Below are 25,965 nucleotides of genomic sequence, written 5' to 3'. Positions count from 1 at the left end.
GATTGAAACATCGACATTAATTGACTAATTATATTCAAGTTTTGAATCGACGAGCCGCGCGCCTCAATAAAAGTTGAAGTTCACCAACAAAAGGAAAAATCAAGTAAAGAAGAGTGATGATGATGAATTCGTGCGTTTTTGCACGTCAGAAAATGATGAAACACGAAATATTGATTGAGTGACATTGGTAAGTCTAGTAAAATTTCTGTCTCGCAAGAGCCGCGGAAAATATTTTAACACGTTTAACCTAAACGTATTAATTTGAATGCATAAACTCTTCACCATACGGAGATATCTTCAGGCAGCCCAGGAAGCTAATGTCAGGCATTTTATCGAGATCGCTGTTTATTTCGCCGTATTTACACGCATCGAATCAATACTCAACGTTTTACTAACTAGAAAATACATGCAGCTGTGTTTCATTTCATTTTTTGGCTACTGTTTTTCTTATCAAGTCAACTTGCACCATAATTGATACTGAACGCAATATCGAATATAATGTTTCATGAAAATGTCATTATGTGTTTGGGGATTTAAATCGGATGCTCTTGTGCTTTTGTAAGAAAATGCCATTCCCTCTTGACCGATCGCCACGTTTTTTTTTTATTTGTTGTGACTTTCAATTTGAAATATTATACGCACACAATTAGTGGTCCTAATGAGATACGAAAAACGATGAAAGAAGAAATACGAAGAACAACACTTGCACATATACAAACACACTCATTTTAATGGAAATTGCGACCTAGCAACCATTGACTCATGCAACCATGCAATGTAACGTTGGTCTGTAGAAAATGTTCATCGTTGCAACTCGGAACTGCTCTGCTTTCTCATCAGATATACTTACGATTTTGTATTCACTTAAAATCAAGTGTAATGAGACTAGATGAGACAGATTGGGTATGAGGTCGAGAATGCGAGAAAACCATAAACACAGCTGAGATGTTGGCTTGCAATTGTCATGCTCAAGCTTACATACGACAAATATTTTAAATCAGAGAAGCATAAACACTTACATGCTTCTATTATCATTGTCGTTGCACATTGAAATGAAGGCCAAAAACCGCCAAAGAAATGACTGTGTATCACGAAATTTTATCTTCAGTTTTGCTCCGGTTTTTTTTTATTTTGGCTGTCTCACTTATATTATTTTGTCGTTGCAATTGTATGCATGTTGCCGCCTTTCAACCGAATCAACTCTCAAGTTTTCTCGTTTTCCACTCATCTTTCTCACTATTTTCTTATTTAACATAATTTTTCGTACGATTTTATTTCGTTCGGTTTGTGTCTTTCATATTTGAACTGTGTAAAGTGTGTGTATGTGCGCGCACCGCATATCACATGAAATAAAAGTTGCAGAACGTGGTTGCGCTTTTTTGTTCGTCGTCGTCCTTTAATTTGCTTGAACCAGCTCTACCTCACGTTTTAGCCGCCATTCACTTTACATTCCCATCGACGGGTTTGGGTTTTTGTGAATTGCGCGCGTGTTCGTATATGTGCTGCTCTCGTGTGTCACTATAATTTGAAAATGGTAAAATGGTATATAACATACAATGGAAAAAAGAGAAGAGAGAAAGATGTAGATTTCGCCGTTTTATTTATTTAAAATGTATGTGCATGCGTATTTTTCTTTTTTATTTTCATAGCGCGATGCTAGCTTTAAGCGCAGCGACGAAATAAAAACAGAGGAGATACACACACACACAAATTTGCCAACAAATTCATTCCATTACTTATCTGGAGATACGGCAAATAAAATATAAGGAAAAATTTCTATACAAATCTATGCTTTAAAGAGGTGTACTTTGAACCGACATAGAATACACATCTGCACGCACACATTCATACATATTATGTGTGTGTGTGTGAGATGGAAATACTTCAGTGCATGGGTACGCATTCATGCATAGACGATAAACGTTCGCTGGATTGATGTGCATGATAGTGGTGCTTCAATAGCTTTATGCTCAAGCAGAACTCATACATGCTTTCACTCACTCTCTCTCTCTCTCTCTCTCTCTCTCTCCCTTTCGCGACAGTTTATTTTATTTTCCAAGATCTTTTTTTGCTAAAGCCACGCATTTTGGTTTATATTTTTTTTTTCATGTATTTATTCCTGGCATGTCACGTTCGAGGTTTAGTGAAATAAATCAAAAAAAAAAATCCAATACGCAAAACATAAAAATGACGTTCTGTGTGAAAATGAGCAAGTAACGCGGTAACAACAAGTCAAACCAAAATAGCTGATATAGCTATAATCTAGTTGTGACTATTTGTATTCGGTGAGCTTTTTATCTTGAAAACAGATAGAGTGAGCCAAAGAGAACTGGAAAGAAAACTTGATGGCAAAATGCTACGGCCATACAGAGTATAAACCAGTCCAGAGCATTCATTCTCTCGCAATATCACTTTAAATTGATTTCTCTTTTAGCAAGTATTTTTTTTCTTCTGAGATTTGCCCATGCGTTTTTATGTTGCCCGCGTTTAAAGTGCCATTCTATATTTCTTTATTTTCTTCGTCTTTTTTTTGAAGTCTATTTCAAGCCAAAATACAATTATGTTCGAAATGTATGGGGGTGAGGGGTGTGAGACAGGTCATGTATCTGTGTATGTGTATGCACATATGTATATATGGCATCATCAACATGAAGATAGACAGATATTACACGTATATTGAATTTCGTGCTCATTTTTTGCCATTACCCTCCGAGTTTTATTTGCTATTTTATTTCATTTTAACTGTACGGCAACAGTACGGTTGAACTTATTATATTAACGTCGCTTCTTTTTTCATATCTTTCGAGTTTGGTTTCCTTATATCATCTTCTTCTTCTTCTTCTTCTTGATGATTTCTCTATTTCTCAAATTTATCTCCTTCTCTTTTATTTTACAGATCTCGTAGAAGATGTGGTATTCAACTTATCTATATCTGAGTGGCTTACTAAGTATAGCTGCGTATTCAATAAAAGACAATCAGGTATTAAAAATCATTTAATAATAATGTTGATATTTTTTTCTTATTCATTTTTCGTTGAATGTTTCGTTTTTTTTTTTTCAATTTCATCTTACACGCAAATCCGCAAATGTGCTTGTTTTGGCATAAGGATTGTTGTAATAGCGTGATTGAGTAAATTTAAATGGCTTTGAAAGTTGCGTATGTTTTGCATTTTTCATTTAAATATCAATCATCGGTGATGATTGGATTATTGAATTATGTGTTTATCTAAATCAGACGGGTTCAATAATTTGACTTTTTTTAACTCGATGACCCAAAGCTTTTAAAAGTAGATTTCCGTTACATACACTAAAAACACATGATTTGCAAACTGATTTCCGTAATTGATTTCTAATAAATAATGAAAATACAAAAGCGTTAATAGTTTTATAATTAGAGTCCAGAGTCACACTGGGGGCTGAATACTGGACAACAAAAAAAGTAGTAAAAAAAACTAGCACATAAATGGAAGTACTATAACAAACAAAGTCAACTTCACACCAATGGCTGTATAAATTGTACTATTGAGAGCAAAAAGAAAGAAAAATACTGGCAAAAACTAGCTGTAGTAGAATTTCGTGAACAACCCCACGGAGACACATTTGCCAAATCAAACGACAATTGAACGCTATGTTGTGCACACGTACATGAGCCATTTGAATAAAAAAGTGTAATTTTTTTCTACTTTCAAACAATGACAGTTTTGTAAATAGCAGCAACTCGCTATGACGCCCGACATTTGAAAAGTGAAATTATTTGGCTTTCCCTTTGGAAAGAAAACATTCCCATTGATTCGAACAGAAGAAAAAAGAATGCAACAATAGCAAAATGAGACACTACAAAATCTAATTTCCATAGTTTTTCAATGCGCCATTGAAAGAAAGAGAATAATTTTTCATTACAATTGTTTGGATATTTGTAATTCTCTTTTCTTCAGACACACACATACACACACTTATGCAATCAATTCGCATTTCTGTTGAACTTCCTTGCATAAACAAATAGTGTGCGTATTGTCACAAGAGCTTGCTGTGTTTGTTTATGATTGTACACATATGTGAAGACTTTCATGCCTTTCAATGCGATTGTTGCAAAATATAATGTTTAAATTACAACGGTGAAGGGCAGAGACTGTTTGTCAGAGCAATATAAGCGAGGTGGAGCGCTCTTGTGAAGGAATTTACGGTGTATGCATTGGGGTGTGCCAAACGTTTCCAGCGGTTTACAATTTGTATGCATTTGTATATCGTATACATATGACTCATATGATATGAGGAAGTTACAATTTGGCGCACCCCAGTATGCACGGTCACACTTTCAACTACTTTTTGGAGACATATTAATTCTTTTTCTATTCCTCTCTGTTTTAATGTTATCATTGTTGCAAGTTTTGGGACATTTACTCGTTTTACGTAGGTTGCTCCATAATTTTTTTTAAAATGGTACTTATAGTGTTGCCCGATGTAAACCATTGTCATATTCGTAAAGTTTGATGTTTTGGTATGTATTCGTGCCCTGAACCTTTTGTCGTACGAACGCTATTTGTATTGTTTACAGTGACTGGTAAACTGCGACTCAACAAAAAAATGAATTTTACACGTGAAGATTTTCGTAAAATGATTTACTACGATTTTCGAAGTAAATTATCTCAACAACAGTGTTTCGATCGACTTCATTTGGCCTTTGGCAATGAAGCACCAACCCTTCAGACAATTTATAACTGGTACCGAGAATTCCGTTGCGGTCGTAGTTCGCTCAAAGACGAGTTTCATACAGGTCGTCCAAAATCGGCTGTTGTGCCACAAAACATCGATGCTGTCAGAAAACTGATTATGGAAGATCGTCATGTGACCTACCGTGAGATTGAGGCATCTTTGGGCATTTCATCCCACAGCATACATACAATTTTGCACGAACATTTAGCCGTACATATTTGCTCTCGTTGGATCCCACATAAATTGACCGATGAACAAAAAATGGCTCGTGTGAGTTGGTGTAAAGAAATGCTCAAGAAATTCAATCGTGGTGCTTCAAAAGACGTTAATAAAATCGTCACTGGTGACGAATCGTGGATATATGCCTATGAGCCCGAAACGAAACAGCAGTCGACTGTATGGGTCTTCCAAAATGAAGATAACCCAACGAAAGTTGTTCGAGCAAGAAGCACTTTGAAGCGAATGGTCGCCTGTTTTTTCGGGAGAAGTGGTCATGTGGCAACCGTTCCACTAGAGGATCGTAAGACCGTCAATTCTGATTGGTATACCACCATTTGTTTGCCCGAAGTGTTTGGTGAAATAAGAAAAAACAACCACCGTCGCAAAATAATTCTTCATCACGATAATGCGAGCTCTCACACATCTTTTCAAACTACTCGATTTTTGACCGGTCAAAACATCGAACTGATGGGTCATCCACCGTACAGTCCTGACCTGGCACCCAATGACTTTTTTTTGTTCCCAAGCGTGAAGAAAAAACTACGTGGTCAACGATTTTCGACACCAGAAGAAGCAGTTGAAGCGTTCAAAACACACGTTTTGGAGATATCAGTTTCGGAGTGGCACGAATGCTATGACAAATGGTTTCATCGAATGCAAAAGTGTATCGATCATCTCGGGGAATATTTTGAAAAACAATAAAACCATTTTCGACAAAAAACAACTGTGTTATATATGTTTTTAAAAAAAATTATGGAGCAACCCTCGTATTGGTACGATTTTGTTAGTCTTAACCAAACGGTTTGGAATTCAATACACATTTTTTTTCGAATCTTATTCTAAATACTCAAATCTAAGTTGAGTTTAGTTATGTTGGTCTTTCTCTACAAGGGTCTATCTCCCATTCTTTGCCAATTTTTTTCTTCCATTGAATGCACCCATATTATATTTCCAAAAGCTATTGATGAGGTCGGTAACGACGTTGATATAAAAAAAAAAAACGATGAAGGGAGAAACGGGTACACAATTGCAGTGTAAAACTTTTCTTGTTATTATTCTATTGAGAGTGCTTCTTTACACTCTTATACCTTTACTAGTTGCGGTAATGTTGTCTGCATTCTTCTTTTCTTTGCTTATTCGTTCAATGGTTGAAGAGATGTGGTGAAAATCGAATTTAAAACTTTGTATTGATGAGACTCGTTAAAGAATATTAATTTGAATGAGAGTACTTTAAATGCATACTACATATTTCATGTGCTCAGTGCATTTTCCTCATAATATATGTGATTCACTTCGAAAGCATTGTGTGTTCATAAAAAAAGGTCTCTTGTATACAAAAAAAAATGAGTAAATCAAACTTGGCACTTACGCTAACTATTCGACTTTACCACCATCAGCATTTGTATATTCAACAAATCTTGACACAATTAATAAAATATATTTTTCAAATGGTAAATACTTGAGCGCTAGCTTGAGCGATGGCTACCAGCATTCTGAAACGACCAATAGGGAGATGTTTTATTCCTATTTTGTTGCTTATGTGCTTTGTTTTCGGTCGAATAGTTTTTTGTCTTTTTTCGTTTATTTTGGATTTTCATTTCCGAGTAACAGACAATGGGTAAATAGCAGACTTATGATTATGCTGGGTAAATAGCCACTGCTGACAGTTAGCGGCTGGAAATAGAGGCTTCGTGGATGTGTCTGCGGTATGCATTTATTGCGTATAGCAACACTTCCATTGTTACAATCACTTCTCGAGTTTATAATATTAGTATAGTGATTATATCAATATGTGTATACCGTCCAATTAGCTGCTAGTTCCAGCAGCAGCCATTTATCAAGTATAATCATACGTCTGGTAAATAGAAAATTCAATTGTATAAATTTGAATTCTACCTTGGCATTACCTTATTGTCTGCATGCGATATTGTTGAATGCAAGAAAGAGAGAGAGAGAACATGAAATTTTGAGGTAGAGCTTTCGGAAAAACTGTACTTGCCAGCTCTTTTACACACTACAGACCAAACCAAACCAAAACAATTTTTCGGCAATCTTTTGATATTTCTCTAATTTTGTTTTTGCGTGCACAGAATGAAAATGCGCTCAATTCAATTCTATACTGTGGTTTTGCCACTCATTGTATGTTCGAAAGCAATGACTTCGTTCAACGAATTATTTGCGTTTCTTCAATTTATCAAGAACTAACTGTGTATCATTACAATCATTCAAAGTGAAATTGTTGGTTTAATCTTTCCTGATCACGTAATTGCCAACATTCATTGCGTACATTCAAGAGATTCAGGATGTAATTTCTGTATTCCACTTCGATTTTCCATTTCTATTTCATGCACATACTTCATAGTATAGCGATTACGTCAAATATTGGTGCATTAAAAAAACACCATTCACATTAAACTATTTTATTTTCAAGCGCATCTTTTGTACAAACAATATTGTTGAAAGTTCTTTAAATAGTTGTCTATGTATTCTAATGGTTGAATGGTTTCCCATGGTGCTTCACAAGTGTATAGTAGTCACAATCCTCACAAGATGCGTTATTGAAATATTGGTTGGGTATTTTATGACCTAGGGGCTATTATAATGACCTAGGGGCTATGGTTATTATTATGTATTCGATCATACAATTTTATACACACTATTCACGTATTTTTTTATCATATACACGACGTTAATCTCTGGCGGATCTCAATTAATAGGAGATACTTTAAAGCTTACACACCAAGTATAGATTTATTTCCGCGTTGCACTATTTACAGTACTAATTTGAACATAGCAGCCCCTAGTTTATGACTTTGCCACATTTATAACACGAATTGAATTACCATGATTTTTGGTGTTTTTCTTCACGGTCTACTATAATTCACAAATATTTACTACTTTATTCACATTAATCCATTTAACTTTAGGCACTTTATGTTCTATTCTATCTGTATTGATTTTATTTTCTCGTTTGCTCTTTAGAGCAGCCATGGTTTTTTTTCTCATCGTCCAACGTCCAACTGTGCGTCGATATATATTTAATTGCAATACAATTGTTAACCTATACAATGGTTGGACAGTGTTTACCTTGTGTGTCCCATTGATTTTCAATTTGCGTGTTGCAGACTTATCGATAATTATTAGTATCGTTCGAGAGGGCAAAATAAACAGTTTCGGATCAAGCTTTATTGTATTATGGGCTTTTTTCTTGATTCGCTCAACAAACACATGTACAGAGAGACAAAATTACGCATTCATACCAAATATATGTGTATGTATTGTGTACACATAATAAAATATAGTCCTGGACATATTGGATTTTCATGGAAATGAAATAAATAGTGTAAAAGACAATATTCCATTAATTCACTAAACTTAATTTTATTCGCTTGCAAAGAATTTCTTTGAAATAAATGTATGTTATGATCGAAATTATACAAATGAATAAAAAAATACTAATTATAATGTTTTTGAAACATTTATATACGTACGCCAGACATATTTATTCCAATGGTATTGTGGAAAGGTCATGCGTTTTGCCCCTTCATTGTTTTATCTACATTTTTGTACTCAACTGACTATTAAGGCTGGACACAAATAGTTCGTTCGTCATCGTCATTTTTTTTTTATTGTGTTCGTGACTTCCGAACTTTGCAATATGGAAAAGACCAATCGAATAAATATATGAAATTCTACATTTGCATTGATATTATTAATTTAATCCATCATTTTTTGTTTCTTCATATTTTAAAAATATGAAAAAACTTTTTTTGTGAAATATTTCAAATCGGTTCAAATCAAATTTTTCTATGTCACGAATTAAATGCCATATGAATGAAGTGGTTTGTATTATAAAATCCGAAACACCAGTTATTCAATTCAGCATTTAATGCAGTTATTTCTGGACGCGATCCATACTCGAACTGCATAAAATAAATAAAGCCAAAACAGTTCAGTTATTGTTAATATGTTTGTTCATTTGATTTGTGTTGTTTGGTTTTCGTTTTTAAATTTTATTTCATTTTTTATTCATGAATTTAAACATTTAATCCATTGAATTTCCTTTTAATTGGTTTGTTTCTGGGCTTTTTATTTCAGGAAACAATTCCAAACATAACATTTGGTAAGTAAACTTCAGTTTTTTTTTGCAACGGATATTCCAATTGTCAGCACATATCGGAACAAAGTATAACGTTGTCACAAATCAATTGTTTTTATGTAAATTACTGGATATATTCCAATTGAAAAGTTTGAATGTAAATAGCTGCGCTTTTTAGCACACATAACACAAAGAACAATGCATTTTTACAAAAATACACACAAAGCAGAAACTTGTAACGCCTTCCTGCAAATCGAATCGTTATTCAACTGCCGCATTTTCATTCCTCACTGCTTGGTATTTGCTGAAAATAAAGAGAGAGAGAGACCACATGAAAAACGTGAGAAAAATCACAAAGAGAATCGCGTAATTTAATTTCGAATAATCCCAATCAGGAAAACACCACTTTTACTCTAATATATTTTGGTCGCATTCAGTTAGTAAAAGTTGACGAGGAATAAAAAAACGAATGTAGCTCGTAGATTCATTCACTTGATTTCTAGTTTTTGTTTGAATTTTAAAAGCCTGTCCTGCATTCATAATCTCTTTCGATCGATAAAACCGACTAAATTCACATCCATTGAATAGATTTTAGTGAGATGGTTTTAGTTGAATGCCCGAGAATCATTGTGAGGCTTCTATTATGTTAAGCACATTCAATGAAATAATGATACGTCTAGTAATTTTATTCATTATCTTCCATATCTATTCTTCTTCAATATTTTTCTTTTCTTAGTGGAAGCTTTCACAAGATTTTCACTGAAATTAAAGGAGTTACACTTCAATAAAACCTTTCAATGTTTTAATATGCGGCCAGTAGATGTTTCACGTTCATTCTCTTCCGTTTATTCCAATTTTCCACCACCTCATTTATACTACCAGCTGCCAGTGTCATTTGAAACCAAAGTAAATTCAATAAAACAATTTTTTTTACAGCAAAACCATTTGGACAGTCATTTTAGTCACTTGGTCATATGATAAACACTGCAATACAAACGAAACAAGAGCTCAATAGAAACCTTTGTTGTTAAGTGTGTATAACATTTGTTTGATTAGAACGCGACCAAATAAAGCAAAACAACAAAATTCTTTATCGGATATAGTCAAGTTCGACGAAGACAAATTGAATTTGAACAAATAAAATGAACAAACATGCTTTTTTTAAAATCTACTATTGATGCTTTGTTTGTTTCGTCTGATGAATCTTGTTGCCATTTTTAATGGATTCGTTTTGTTGTTTACATACACAAATTGTATTTTGACTATGTTACCAACTGTGTTTTGTTTTGTCAAAAATAAATACAAACCCAACGAAAGCATTTGAAACAAACAACAACAGTCGAACATCGTTCGAATGAATCGAGCTGCTAATGCAAATTGAACAAATACAACTGAAAATCGTCAATTTGATGGAAATTGCGAATTCAGTCTTTCAATTTAACAATTGTTTTCGCAAAAATCAAGGAAAATACTTGTTTGTTTTGTCATTTAATAGTTCGGAACAAATAATCTTCTATCTGTATACAATCTTCTTTTCTTCATCAGCTTTGGACAAAAATAGTCCATCATTTTGAGATAATCGTATCTATGTTTAAACGCCCTGATATAACTTTTCGGCAAATTTCAGTCGATATCAAACCAAATGTGGATCATTCTTTTATGTCGTTCGACTGAATCAAGTCGAATTTTATGTAAAACTGGTGACATACATTTGCATTTTTGCTCAACCAATTTTGTTGTACCAAACCCCGAATTGTTGCATTCCTTCCACTTGCAAACTAAAAAGATATTTGCAATTGCTGAAATGTCATTTTTCGTTTAGGTTACACCAACACACACACATTTTCGAATACTTTGAAACTTTTCGTGGTGATGGTGGTGTTGTAAAATCATCAACCATCGAAGCAAAGAAGCCACTGCGAATTCCATGCACAATTAATATGGTTGAATCGAAAACTTTTGAGACTTTGGTTTCCGGGTTTTGTCTGTCTGAGCACAACGGAGCACAATTTGTACGATTTTTCCCATATATGTATCTTATACGACGAAGAAAATGCCGTTGCAATGGTTGATCTAGTGAAAAATCACTTCCATTGTTGGAATAACGTTTTCCGGAGATGGTTTTACATTTGGTAAATCACATCGAAAAAACCCCAAAAGTAATATAATAATGCACTAAAATTTGGCCCTGGCATTTTCGGGTAGTTGTAGCTCAGCTAAAAGTTGGCTCTTTTGTCTGCATCTACAACTTCATGGAGAGCATTGGACAAGTACCGATTTATCATCACGTAATAACCACTGTAATGTTCATTCGAAAGAGAAAAAAGAAAGAAATCACATTTTTGGCGCAAATTTATGTGTTTACATATTAAATGAGCTGAACGAGAGAGAGAGAGAAGAACGGCTTTATATGGATAGATACATAAACTCATAGTATTTACAGTGAATGCTAAAATGTGCGCTAAGCGAGATGAGGATTCCAACCTGGTAAGCACGTTTAGCGGAGTTTTGGTGAACAGCTCTGCAATGTAAATTCGGTTTGTTTTTTTTTCTTACGACAAGATAGACGGCAAAATGCTAAAATTTATCAACAAGCATATAAGGGAGAGAATAGAATATCCGAAGAAATGGCATATTTTATAAACCGGACCAACCGACACTGAAAGAAACCATACCAAAAACAAATTGTGCAATGTGGCAAATGTATTGCAACGAATGAAGGCATGTGAATATTCGAAATGTTCATGAAAATTGCTATGATTCATTTCAGATGAATTGCATTATGAAACCAACACGAGCCTATGGTCCCCGACTCGGACAGAATGTCTTAAAATTTCATCGCATTAGCCATAATTGGGCTTTTCGGCAGTCATGAATCATGCGCATGACAGTGCTAATGAACGACTCAACAAACCTTGTGCAAAATAATAAACCAGTTGTTATAGTTGACTATTTTGTATTCAGAGACTAACTGAATCATAGCTAGCCAAAGGTCAAGTTGATTAGTTTTTCATAAAATGTCATGTATTTTCGTAAGAGTCATTTTTTTTCTCTCTCAAAATGCAATCTAAATTAGTCAAGTTATTAAACGGAATAATCATAATTAGGCATAGCGAACGCATAAGAAACATTAAAAGTGCTTCGATTTTTTTTATCAATTAGCCATTCCATTTTTACAAGGGAAGTAAACACAAAATTCCGTTTAATAATGATAATGTATTTCATTCTTATGACAGATTATTAATTGACTTCCGACATAACATCAAAGTGCCATAGAATCACCAAATTTACCAAACATACGCACAATAGATAAAGAGAATATTTTAACAAAGATCATTTTGTTTGAATTGTCTTAGCTTATTCACTTGACCTTACGGCCAATCCCTTTTCGGACACATTTGATTGTGTATTTCAACTATTATAAATTTAAATCTGTACCGAGTTCCGCATAGTGAAGCGTAAATTGAAAAGCGTCGCATTGAATACGACGATATCCGAAATGCACATGAAGTTGTAGCATAAATTTAATGTTTCATAAATTTATATACCTACATGATAATTTATTCATTTGCATAACAGTGCATTGTGTATTACAATGCATTTTACACTCAACTCACCGCTTGAAATCGCTTCGAATACAATACTCGGCACTCGGTAGTTTTTTTTTTGCTGGAATATGTAATTGGATTTTCTAACCACACGTGCGCCTGTGGTGTCAATTAAAGAAAATATTAGTATTTTGACACTGCAATGAAAGTTTAAGGTATGGTTGGCATTTTTTTTGGTTTGGTTTTTGATTTATTTTAGAATCAATTTCAGTCGGAAACATTTGATATTTGAAAGTAGCAGGAAATTGTAACAGATTTTTGCACTTTTCGTGTTTCCCTTTTAATAAGTTTATTTATTCCAAGAAAATGTGTATAGCAACTTCTGGGCTGTCGTATGACTATCGTTATCCAGATGAGTCGAAAACTCTTAATAGAAATTAATGCGTTCATTTCATTTCATATTTTACTCTTATTCTCTTTCGTTCTGTATTTCATTTCGCAGCAAATTGTATTGTGGGAAACGCAACATATCTGCATGGAGAAACCTTTAAAATTGATTGCAAAACGCAATGCATATGTGAGGTAAGTTGTTGAATTTTAGTTATGAAATGATGTGTAATTTTTTTACAGAAAAAAAACTAATCAGTTTGAATGAAGAGATGGAGATGATTCAATGCTCTTTATGAGTTTTTAATTTTTCCGAAATTAAATGCTGGTTCACAAAAATGCAGAAAAAAGGACCAAGAAAAAGCGGAGTTTTGGCTTAGTGTAAATTCATGAGTTGAAACCAAAAAAGGAGGCATCCTAGTAGATAGATACGAAATGAAAAATCATATCGTGAATTTACACGTGATTCATTTCATTTCAACTGGAAAATCATGTTGAATCTTTTGCTTCATATTTTGAATTAGATAATTCGTGTCTATCCCCTAGAAAGTACATTTCAAAACGTTTTCTACAATTCGCCAGACAGAACATGATAAAATGATATATGTCCAAATGAAAGAAGGCCGACATCGAAACTTGTTCACTTTACGTGGAATCGAGGATTGCTATCGGCATCCAATTCAAAAAAAAAATCGCTTTTTTTAAAAGCATCATCGGGGAAAATAATCAATTTCAAAATAGCCAGTCGATACGATAAACAACGCCTTCCCCAGTTTTCTTTTACTGTAATTGGCGAACGCAATACGATTCGCCCATTTCGTTTAGACATTCTTCCATTTAATTGCACTAATTGGATGCAAATGAGAAAAAAATAATTTCAAAGAATAATGAACTGAACAACATCGTCAATGGTGTACATTCTCTTTTTTGTATTATATCGTCATTATCTAGCTTTAGCGATTCCCAGTACAGCTATAAGATAATAATCGCGCACTTTTCAAATTATCAAAACTAATAAAGTAGACAAAAACAGTTCAAAGCAGAAAGCCTTTGTGGCAAAGAGAAAAACACCATCAGCTCTTTCTTCTTTTCACGTCAAAGTAGCTTTAAAAACTGACATTCCATTTGTTTAATTATACGAACATAAAAAAAATAGGCGCGTTCGCTTGATATTTCTTTTTGAAATTAGTAATTAGTATTAAAAATAATATTCAAAATTAGTATTATGGCCAGAGGGTAATTGTAGTAGAAAAAACTTCAAAAATCTATTTTCTAAATGGTTCAATGCATTGAAATTAAAATAACCCTCTCTTGCGGATGTATGCATTTAATTGTAATTGAGAAGATTTTTTTCCATTCATTTGTGCATTTGATAAATTAATAAATATTCACAGAGGATTACTCCAACTAAAAGGAAAACGATATTCATTCACAAAGCAAGAAAAATGAGTTGAATAATATTTATTTTCCGTAGAGTGTCCTTTTGTCAACGCTGTTACTTTTCTGATTTCTTCATAATATTTTTCTTCTTCTTTTTTACGGCACCATTTCGTCTTCGTCATCGCAATTGTAATGCTCTGAAGAATGGACGTCATGCATGCTCATCGTTGTGTCCGAAAGAGAATCTACCACCACCCGAAGACACAGCAGTTTGCCATTCACCTCGTTTAGTTGATGTGCCGGGTCATTGTTGTAAAGTGTGGTTGTGTGAAACACCATCTGCAGACGGTAAAGTACCACTTAAAATAAATATAGAGTTTACACATATGTTTGGATCACCATTTTCAGTTCATTCCCTTTCTTTTCGTTTTTTTTTTGTTTGGTTGTTTGTTTGGTTTCACAATGTAAACACACGCTCTACAATTATCTGAATGTTTCTCACGGCAGAAAATGATTGTATTGCATGTATGTTTTCTAATGAATACATATTGTTTTTTTCCCTCGTTTTGATTGCGATTGTTCTTTAATTCGTTTTTTTCTGCCTTTCCCTTGCTAAGCAATGCGTCATTTTTGTATATATGCATTCTATCGTACACTTTTTTAACGTTTCTCTCTTTTTTGTTGTTGTTTGTTTCATTTTTCTATCTGTCGGTCTGTCTTTCTCGGATGTATTTACATGTTTAGTGAATGCAACATGTCAGAATGTTTCGGCTAGCCCATGGACATCATGCTCGGAATCATGTGGAATTGGTGTTTCGACACGAAATGTTGCAACAGCAGTTGGTTGTAAAAAGCTCAGTCCGATTCGTTTATGCCAGAATCGACGTTGTCAAAATAACATGAACAGTACATTTATTAAAAATGACTTTGAGAATATCGATCACATGAATTATAATGCTATTATACCACATAAACATCGTGTTCGGGTAAGTTTGTGCCATGATACACATTTCTTTTTAATCTCGTTTTTGTCACGTACAAAAAATTTAAATCACAACATACAACAAAAAAAAAAAATAACATCAAAATGAGAGAGAGAAAACTTAATAGAATAAACAGAAGAAGAAAAAATATACATTATACACTCATCGCACCGATTTTATATAGCATTTTATTGATTTTTACTATGTTTATTTTTCGGATGGCATTCTATAATCACGTACCGTAACCGAACGTACGCGAATACATACACATGTGTGTGTATATAAAACAGAAAGGACACGAATGTCGGAATATGCAGCGTATTGGACCATCCAGACTCCGGCTTGGGCCGTGTGTATCACGGAAATTATATCGACCAAAAATTTGCGGTCATTGCCAAAACAATAATAAATGCTGTGTGCCTTTGGTGTCTACTACCATACAAGTAAGTTTGAGCTGTCAGTTTTATTATATTAACATATTGTTGCTCTTGGATTAGCTCTGCTATTTTATAATTATTCGATTGCCTTATTTATCTTTCTCTCTCTCGGTTTTTGAAGGTGGAAATGTTGTGTCCGCTTTCAACAGGAGATCCATTCAATTTTATTGAAACGAAGTACGATTTGTGGGACCACAACTCTATCGATCCTATTGATCAGGAGCTCTTACAATCACGACAAATACAAATTGAAAATCGATTCATTGCCGTACAATGGGTGCTGAAGTGTGATTGCAGCTTACAAGTAAGAATACATGACTTATCTTTATGTGAATTGTTAAAATCTACTACTAAACATTATTGCAATGGATGCTTAAATGTTTACAATTTACATATTTCGAATAAACTGCCACCAAAATTCAATTTATAATTCTTGTATTCACATTTTGATATAATCTATTAACAAAAATAAATATAGCCGAACAATAATTGATACACGGTTATAAATCAAAGCTGTTCATTTTATTACTCGATGTCAATCTAAATAAATATCGATTTATTTCCATCGACAATCTGTTGAATATTAAAAAAAAGAAATTAAAAAACAGAATAAGTAACGATGAGTTATTGTGAAAGTGTTGGTTTTATAAATAAAAGCAGTGCACCAATATGCTAGAAGTAATCTTGTAAAAATGAGAATGGAAGAAAGTATTTCAAGGAGATTCATTCTACACTTTGATATGCTTACCGAACAATATTGCTATTTTAAAGATTTCTTATTCGATCTCGTTCACTTTCATTTCGGAGAAACGAGAAATGAACTTGTTTAACTTATGAACAGCATCTAAGGATTACATGAAGATAACAATTTGGGTATAAGAAACTTCAGAAAAAAAAGTCAACATTAAAAATGCATTGTATTAAACAGTGATGTGTGGAGAGGGAGGAGGTCTTACCAACCCCTCCTCCTCTCATAATCTGAACTTGTACATTACTGGTATTAAATATATGTGTTTAGCAGCGATGAAATCAATGTTTCCTTGAAATTATGAAAATTGTCCTTTACATCCGAACTAAATTCATTCCTTATTTTAGGCAAGCAATAATGAATAGACTCGTACAATGTGTATGCCACTGTACTTCCATGTTGGTGTATAAAAAGATGTATAAAGTGCTGTGTACATCAAACGTGTATCATGGCACCTGAAACATGCACAGAACAAATAAACGATTTCAATAAAAAATAACAAGTCGATACCGTTTCCATTAAATGGTCTGCTGAGACTCATTATTTTCTGTTTTATGATAATCATTGAGCATAACGAAAACAGATCAAATACGAAATATATTCTTCAATGCACATAAATCGTTGGAAATTTAGCGACCGATTCAAATACAAAACCATGTCGATCTATAAAATGCGAATGAATCAACGAGAGTGATGTGCATGTAGACGTACGAGAGTGTGTGTATATCTTCAAAATCATCGAATTAATTATTATATCAAAAGAGCTCTCGACTGTGTGTGCAACATAAAACTCTCACTCTCCGACTTCAGTGTCATAACATTATTCGAATTATTTCTCTTCGTTCTGAGCGTAATTTTCATTTCGTTTTGGTCCTTTCGGTTTTTCTTTCCATATTGCAGTTCGTTGAGCTCTTGCGCTCGATCAAAGACTCGATTTTAAACGGAAACCAGTTGGTCCCCAAAGAATTCACATTTTATTTACATATACATAATGGATTTGAAGGTTTTATTGCACATAAGATTTGGATTTTAAATCGTCCATTTCATTCGAAATTTCCTTACATTCTTTAAATGACACACTTACACACACACACATCCAGACCTACGTCCTATAAGAAGCTTACATAAACCTTCATTGTTATGACACTAACAATTTAAATCTGATTGCTTAAATATTTTGCTTAAATGTCCCGTAAGAGACGTTCTCACAGAAGTGTTGATACAAACGCATCTGAACCCGACTAATTATAACAATTTCAGAAATGAAAATGTCAGCGATTAAAATGAATTGGACGAAAACGCAAAAAATTGACAAATAAAAATAAAGAAGACAAATAAATAAAATATGAGAAGAGTTAATGTGTTTGCCTAAAGAAAACTTAAGTGAACAACAATATTTTTCAATCTCTTTCTCTTTGTTTCGCTCCTCTCTTCTTCTTTTTTTAAGCTGTCTATCACTGGAACGATCTTGTAAGGCTCTTAAACGTTTCGTTGATAGCACACAATCATCTCCGGGTGTCAGATTGTATTGTATTTCATCTGTACACAGTTGAATATAAAAATGCGGCAACTGTGAATAGAGAAAACAAAAAAGGGCATAAACATGAATTATACACTTGTGACTATGCAAAAAAAGGTGTCCATCTTGTGTCGGCTGAAACTTCTGTCAAAAAGTAAAATCGACACTCACATATTTTATGCACAAAAATTCTTTTCCCTTTCTATTCGCTCGTCTTTCGACGTTTTTGTAAGTCTCCAAGCGTTCATTCAATGCCTTGATCCATGTCTATCAACAAAAAAGCTGGTTTTGTGGTTTACGTAGCTTTGACATCAATTTACCTTGCTTCGTATATATATATATGTTCACTCTGATCACTTTTCTATTCAAAATACTCCTTCGTTCGCTTGCTCTGAGCACTCTTTTGTTTCACCATTTATTTTCATCGAAAACGTCCACGGGGGTCGACTTTTCCTTTGAATCTATTTCAAAACAATTTGCATCAAATACAAAAATCGAAAAAGTACCAACGAAAATGAAAAAAATAAATACAACAACAAAAAAAGAAGATGTTAAGCGTACTCGTTCAACAGGCATTGACGTGTACTTCTTGGACACTCTTATTTATCACATTACCTTTTTGTACAATATAAACTTGGCTTTTTGCACAGTCATTCATTCTTCTTTGCATTTTCTCGTTCTCGTTTTGTATATACGCTATTTACTGGCCTTATTTATCGTTTACATTTTTTTTGTCATCGCACCATTTTGAAATTTCATTAAAATACTTACGCTTCATTATGTAAGCTCCCCAGAACATCTCTGTTCAATGTGTCAGAGTTGGTGTTCTAATATGCTTAAAACAATCTGTGTATTTCACTGTCGAATGACAATAATAATTATTATTAAAATCTGCAGTATAATGGCCAAAGTGGAAGTGTGTCTAGGCAATTTTTTTTTTGTTCAAATAATGAACTTCTTTCTTTAAAAAAAAAAGAAAATACGTACGTCTGTATTCAACTCAACCGATATGCGACATTTTCTGGTGTCCGCATTATTCATTTCGATTTTTTCAAATTGAGCTTTTCTTGTCTATTTTAATTTCAGAAATTGAAAGCGAAATTGAGTTTTCCGCTCGCGGCTGAATTATTTACTGAATATAGAAAGAAAAAAAAGTGTCTTTTTGGAAAAAGTTATAATGTTTGACCAGCATGTTCATGCCATTGTAAAAATATCATTTTCACGACGATATCCACAAAATTTGAATTTTGCTGCAAAGTACAGACTCTGTACTACAGAGTAGTTCAATCTCATGCTTATACCTGAAATTCACTTTCATCGCCGAGTAAAGTCGGTTAGAAATCATAACTTTGCTGAAAATTTCCATTTAAATTACTTGTTCTCATTCAATTTTTCGGTGAGAATGCGAAAACAACGTTGAAAGATAGAAGATAATAAAAAATCGTTATAATTTCGTCATGTTTTGTAAATGAAGAGATGACAACCGAACTTTTGAAACTAAGCTGAAGGGATGGCAGTCGAGGATGGTGATGTGTTTACGATATACCAATAAAAATACGTCATGATATTTGATGTTTTGTAATTCTATGGTTTAGTTTATTTTTAGTCCCTTTAAAATCATTTTAATTATAAATAATTTCATGGTATCGGGGACGCTATTTTTTTGGAAAAGTTTAAAATTTACCACACACAGGGGATGACACGATTTATGCAATTCTTTGTGATTTGAATCGATTTGATAAGGAACTTTAGTAAAAACGTTGTCGGTATCGAGACAACCTCTTTTGCTTATCAACATTCGTTAAAATTGTTTCGGTTTGTTACTTTGTGTCATGCATAACTCAAAGTATCAGCTATCAACTTGATATCAACATTCTCTCAGAATTGATTTCTACCCCCTAGTTACATATTTGTAGACATTAACAGTGAATGAAATATCGATACCCTTTTGAAAAGTGTTAGAAAACGACCAGTGGTTATTCTGAACTAAACTCTTTATTGATAATTGTTGGTCTTATATACAATTATTTGAACAATTAATATTCATATTTCAAAGTATTGTTAATCTGGTTCAGCATTTTTACTGCTTTAGGTTTTCGTGCATGTGCATATAATTTGATAAAATACTTTGCTCAAATATTGTTCATATTCATTTTCGAAATCAACTCATTTATCGAGTAACCAATAATATCATTCACATTTAATTATTTTCAACAATAAAATTTAGATTTCTCAACAAAAAGTCTCGTACATTTTTGGGAATATAATCGATATTTTAAATCTATTCGAAATGTTTTAAATATTCATTCTAATTGCGGCTTTCCAACCTTCATTTCCATTTTCCACTTCATTTATTATATCATGAATCACGCGAATATTATTATTAAATCAAGTGTTTTTTGTCAATCAATTTAACTAAAGCACAAAACTCATCGAAATTTCCAATGAAAGCGAGACCAAATTATCAAGCCTATGAATGAGATTACTTCAATTCGTAAATGAACTGCCAAAACAATCAATGTGACGTGACTTTAGTCAAGAATATTTTCTTGTCAATTATAAAAAAAATATTTCACTCTTGCATTAAGATAATCAGAGAATGCCAGTGGCTGAACTCAGATATATTCCGATTTTTTACGTGATCGAAGCCATGCCGCTTGTGTCACATGAATCGACGGATGCTTGCTGCCACACGAAGTGTGGATTAATCGGATATTTTTTCAAAGAAAAAAACATGTTTTACATGCAGGTATTATATTGAGATATTTTCAGCCAGATGAATCAGCTTAGGCAACTGATGTACCGACAACAATAGAAGTGATTGTTATAGTTATAAAAAACACTTCCATTCTTACAAACAACATAACAATCACTTCTCTTGTTTTCACTCCATTTCATCTCCTGGCGATAGCAGCCTGAGGTGACTCAGCTGGCCCAAAATATCTCAATATAGTGTCTGATTCCATGTTCAATTTTATTTAACCCTTCTGCGTACAGAAGCATCAAAAATACATCATTTTCTTAATTTCATAGATTTTTCATACAGACGTACGTTTATTCTGTCCATAGGAGGGTTAAATCTGTGTTTCAATGAAAATGTTACCGCTTTGAGAGCGCATGAAATTAGCAAATATCTGCCATTCAGCGTGATAAATTCACCCTCTGCTATTCTCTGAAGATAATTAATTGGTGTATAAACTTCCAATTTAAGTTTATTTAAATAAAAAAAATTTAATTGCTGTTTTAATTTCTTCATTTTTTTTCTTTGTCTATTCTCTTTCTCTTCCCTCAGGGTGAATCGTGCCAAGAAAACAACGTCACCAATTCGGACATAAAGGAACTACTAACCCGTGTTCATCGAACATAAGCTTCAGACAAAACGAAAGACGGACGACATAAGAGTAGAAAAACAACAGCGAACTTTAAATCGTGTAGGTTTCAAGTGCTTAGAAAAAGGCGAAAAAGTTGAGAAGCTTTGCACTTTGTAGAGTGTTGCAGAAACTTCAGTGATTTATGGTAATTTGTCTATAAGGGTGGACGGTCATATTCGATTAAAAAAAACTTTTACTTTGGCCTGAGCATGCTTTCCGAACTTAAATTATCTTCGAATCAAACTTTGATATTTTCCTTTTTACGGGCTAGATTTAATAATTTGTTAAGTAAAATTCACATGCAGAGAAAATTCAAATGACAATTTCTGCAATTTTGTGCTAATTCAAGTAACAAAATATAGATTTGGTCTATCCATGAAAGGGCAAAAATGTCACAAAAGTGCCGGTATTTTAGGTCAAACAGAAAAATCAATATGCGTAAAATCTAGTTTCGTTATTTTTTCTTTCTTTCGTGAATGCATTGACACAACCACACATATTACAAAGGAATAAAAGACGAATCTATCTTATCACCATTCAAAATATACATATGACTAAAACACAAATCAAAGTGTGTTTAAGAATGACATTTGTTTCGATTTGAGCAGAAATAATTTTAATTGCATCAGTTGGTATGTTCAGTCATTTTTGCAACGAAATAAAGGCATGCACAACTGTATCGTTGAAATGACCAATTTCATTTCCGTTCCCAGCTTTTTTTTTCAATAATTCTGTAACAGAATTTCTGTCTTCATACTTCATATATAATTATATTCTATTTAAATGCGACACAACATACATATCTATGCAAGTTTCACATATTTTATAGAGGAACATTTGATTGTATATACTCTATGTATTATATTCGATCAAATTTTGGCATGTCAAATATGCCATACATACAAAATAAGTGAGAAAAACTTCTAAGTTTGACAACATTTCGTTAATACTAAGTGTAAATAGTCGAAGATTTGAAAAGGGAAAAAAAAAACAGAAAGAACAACTCATTCCCATTTTGATTTGGAGAAGAGATTTTTTTAGTAATAGGTTTTAAAAGGTGTGTCTTTTTAATCTGCTAATTGTTTTTAAATAAATTTTTCATAAATATATAAACATCAACCACTATAGTGGCTAAGCTAAGCAAAAATGTTTGTGTTTCATCACATTATTTATTTAGTTGCAACGTTGCAATGCATCGATTCATTTTGTCGAAAATATCAGGTTTATTTAATAATTTTTCAAAAGCATAAAAATTTCGTAACTTATCGTTATGTCATCATTTTAAACAAGCAAATATATACGGTCCAAATGCACGGCTTGAATTTCATCAATTTTCAAACCAATTCAATAAATAATGTTTAACAATATTTAAATAATTTAATAAACCCACTTTAAATAGATTACCCCATCGTCAGCATATTTATTGAATTTTCCATTTTAGTTTATCATGAAGCAGCAATTAGTCACCGAAAATGAATGCAAATAGCTTTCATCACTTACAAATATCATTGCGAATCACTTCAGATAGAATTGGTGTTGATTAAAACACTGCAGTTGTTTGCGCACACGCTCACACACGGTGGTCAGTTGGCTTTACTGTTTTCAAATTGTCGCAATAAAATTATTAATAAACAGACGTTCGGGCCGTTCGGTCAATGCACATTCCATTCATTGATTCATTTATACTCTTTCTCTCTCTCCCTATCCTCTTCTTCGCACACTGTTCGTTCATTTATATTCGGTGCGCAATTTGTGTGCCACCGAAAGTGAGCGCCATTGAAGTGCATTACAGATGCAAGAAATTGAGGAAACATACACGCCAGCATGTGTTATTAATTAAAACCGCAATTCATTTAAACGAGTGAATACGCATCATTCCTGCATGTGTATATAATTAAACTTCAGTCACACCGTACTACTTAACGACTTTACACACACCACAAGATAAAATAAAATACGTGTGCTGCCAAAACTCATAAAACAGACATATGCATACACAAACACACACACACACACACAAACACGGGAAATAGAACTTAACTGAATATCATTCGACGCCCATGTGATCCTTGCAAGGATCAATGTTGCAACATGATATACTACGTGTTTCGGAAACACACGTTTCACATACGCGATAGATGGATATGTCTGCAGATATGCAAGCGTGCCATTTTCTTTTGTATTGAATCTTTCGAGATTTTATCATTATATATCTTATTTCGGTATCACATATAGATCTTTACCGATATCTATCACTTGTTTTTTACATTGATGCATTTTTGCCCAGACCTTTTCTTTGGCATTTCCAGAGAAAGACAAACCTTGAAATCATCTTCTCAATTCCCATCGCTTTCGATGATTTTGATCGCTTTCTTCATAATCATAAGCACTTGTGTGCTATTTGCACCGAATCGCCACCAATTCAGCACATTGCAAATATGTTGATATTTTATCGAGAACATTTTATGATCGTCGAAAACTTTGTTCTCACATTCATCACCATGTGACTGTGTAATGTGTATGATATTTAACTCGTCACAATAAATACATCGAAAAATGTTGAAATTTTGAGTCCATTTAGTGAAAAGAAACTTGTTTTTTTTTTCTTTTGATAAACATTGTAGTCAACGGTACGATAAATATGCAAAAATAATGCAAATATTGAGAACAAAAATAACAAACTAAGTATACATTTGCGATTAGATATTAAATGTTTAAGCTAAAAAATTCAAGATGTTAGTTTATAAGTTTATTTAAACTGTAAATATATAACTATAAAATGCATAACAGGAACAAAAACTACAAAAATACGAATAAAGATTATTGCGAATGAAGTGGTTTGGAATAAATGCCAATGCCTCCTTAAAAAATGCTTGATCAGTGTCTTTTTTTATTAGTTTAGGTGCTTAAAGTTGTGTTAGGGTGGTGATAAAAGGTAAATTGTATTGTACACGAAAATGTTTTCTACTCAAGCTGAACGCGGCTTTTATTGCTTTAACAGCGAAAATTTGGTATATTTCGAGAAAAAAAAATATCAATAATGGTATCGTTTAAAATAAAAGTGACTGCCTTATATTTGCATTTTGCTATTAACAGAGGTCACTTTTATTGTAAACGGTGCAATTCTGAAAGTCAAAATGGTCCATGGTAAGTAAGGTGAATAACAATTTACAAGTACGGCACAAAACAGAGAGTAAATTGGCAATGTTTCAGGAAAAAAAAGCGTATAATTTATCATGTAAAGGCTGATAATCTCATTTGTCGGTGGATTATACGTATATAGCCTTTAGAGCATGTACGTGTTTGCATTTGTGTTTTAGAGCAAATGCCAGGCAGGCATTATGGTCTTTAATATGAATACCGTGTCTAAATAAAGAAACAACCAGCCACATACAAAGTCATTTCATCTCGTAACAATTGTTATCGTCACAAGATATGTGTCAATTATGCCTAATTCATGTCTATTCTATACGAGTTTTCTATTTTTGCTTTTGGTATTTGGTTCATCCCCTCTGTATGTGGAAGTGAATAAGAAAGATTAAGGTAAAAGACACCCCATGAAGACCACACATGCCTTCTAAATAGCGTATATTTCATTTCATATGCTATTGGAATGAAAAAGCACAATTTTTAAATATAATATGCAGCATACATTGTTAGTTGGTAGTTATAAAGCCGAATACGTACGCTTTTATCTGGTATTATATGCATTATATAGGGACATTTTCCGAAAAAACAATGTTCGCTCTATTTTTGAAATGATTATTTCGATAAATTTAATTTTTTTGTCAATAATTGAGGTATTTTTGTCCTAGAAATTAACCGTATTTGGTCGATTCACCTTAATTTCGTCTTTTGAGCCACTCAGTGTATTTTGTATGAAAAAATGTGGATTTAAAAAAATGGAATTTCTGCGATAATTCAAGAAAAACTCTGTCAATAGATTTATTCCGTGCGACAAATTACTATGTGTGTATGCGTGTGTCATCATGTGCTTAATGTCGCCTAGAGATGACACTATGTTTTTCTACAAAGTCGAATGTAGAATCCACTATCTCGATGAAGCCCATTTCATTTATGTGATGATGGGTGATGCGCTCATTTTAACAAATGAAACAACCATAAAAAATGTTTACGTATATTTTAGCATTGATGAAGACACACACACTTCATTTCTTATTTCCTTATAAGCTTTTTTACGTCGAATAGCGAGTATTCTCTTGAGAATCAACTTCTATGAGCGAAGGAAAATGTGGGAGCGAAGACGGCATACGACAAATATATTACAAAAGCAGCGAATTGAATGATGGAAAATAGTAACGGAGGACAAACACAAAATATAATAATAACGAAATAGAAACGGTAACACAAAGACACAACGTGCGTAAAGTAGGCATGCAGCGTGTTCGTTTAAATGTGACCCGCGGCAATTTCATCCCGTTGTGTTTTTCATCTAAGACGGTTTTAAGCACAACCAAGTTCCGAATTGGTTCGGGCTTGGTTAAGATGGTAACATTACATAATAAATATGATCTTATATTTATGTACGCGTACTCGATTC

General features: G+C 33.2%; 1 protein-coding gene across 2 annotated transcripts in view; it reads left to right on the top strand.

Moving 5' to 3' along the window:
* LOC116337456 (CCN family member 2) overlaps positions 1 to 24,193 on the top strand; it is a 40,358-nt gene extending 16,165 nt beyond the window's left edge. Inside the window, exons 1-9 of one of the 2 annotated variants that reach the window (XM_031762051.1) lie at positions 2,226 to 2,285; positions 2,897 to 2,980; positions 9,031 to 9,055; positions 13,082 to 13,161; positions 14,550 to 14,694; positions 15,091 to 15,332; positions 15,620 to 15,772; positions 15,888 to 16,070; positions 21,326 to 24,193. In XM_031762051.1, coding sequence (XP_031617911.1) covers positions 2,909 to 2,980; positions 9,031 to 9,055; positions 13,082 to 13,161; positions 14,550 to 14,694; positions 15,091 to 15,332; positions 15,620 to 15,772; positions 15,888 to 16,070; positions 21,326 to 21,400 — 975 coding nt within the window. In that variant the 5' untranslated portion in view covers positions 2,226 to 2,285; positions 2,897 to 2,908 and the 3' untranslated portion in view covers positions 21,401 to 24,193. Of the gene's footprint in view, positions 1 to 2,225; positions 2,286 to 2,896; positions 2,981 to 9,030; positions 9,056 to 13,081; positions 13,162 to 14,549; positions 14,695 to 15,090; positions 15,333 to 15,619; positions 15,773 to 15,887; positions 16,071 to 21,325 lie in introns of those variants that run through there. The other variant, XM_031762043.1, reaches the window with a different exon arrangement.
* The last annotated feature ends 1,772 nt before the right edge of the window (positions 24,194 to 25,965 follow it).

Source organism: Contarinia nasturtii, unplaced genomic scaffold (genome assembly GCF_009176525.2).
Source record: "Contarinia nasturtii isolate CC-2019 unplaced genomic scaffold, AAFC_CNas_1.1 Cnas_scaffold_78, whole genome shotgun sequence".
NCBI lineage: Eukaryota > Metazoa > Arthropoda > Insecta > Diptera > Cecidomyiidae > Contarinia > Contarinia nasturtii.
This window is presented reverse-complemented; position numbering and strand designations above follow the sequence as displayed.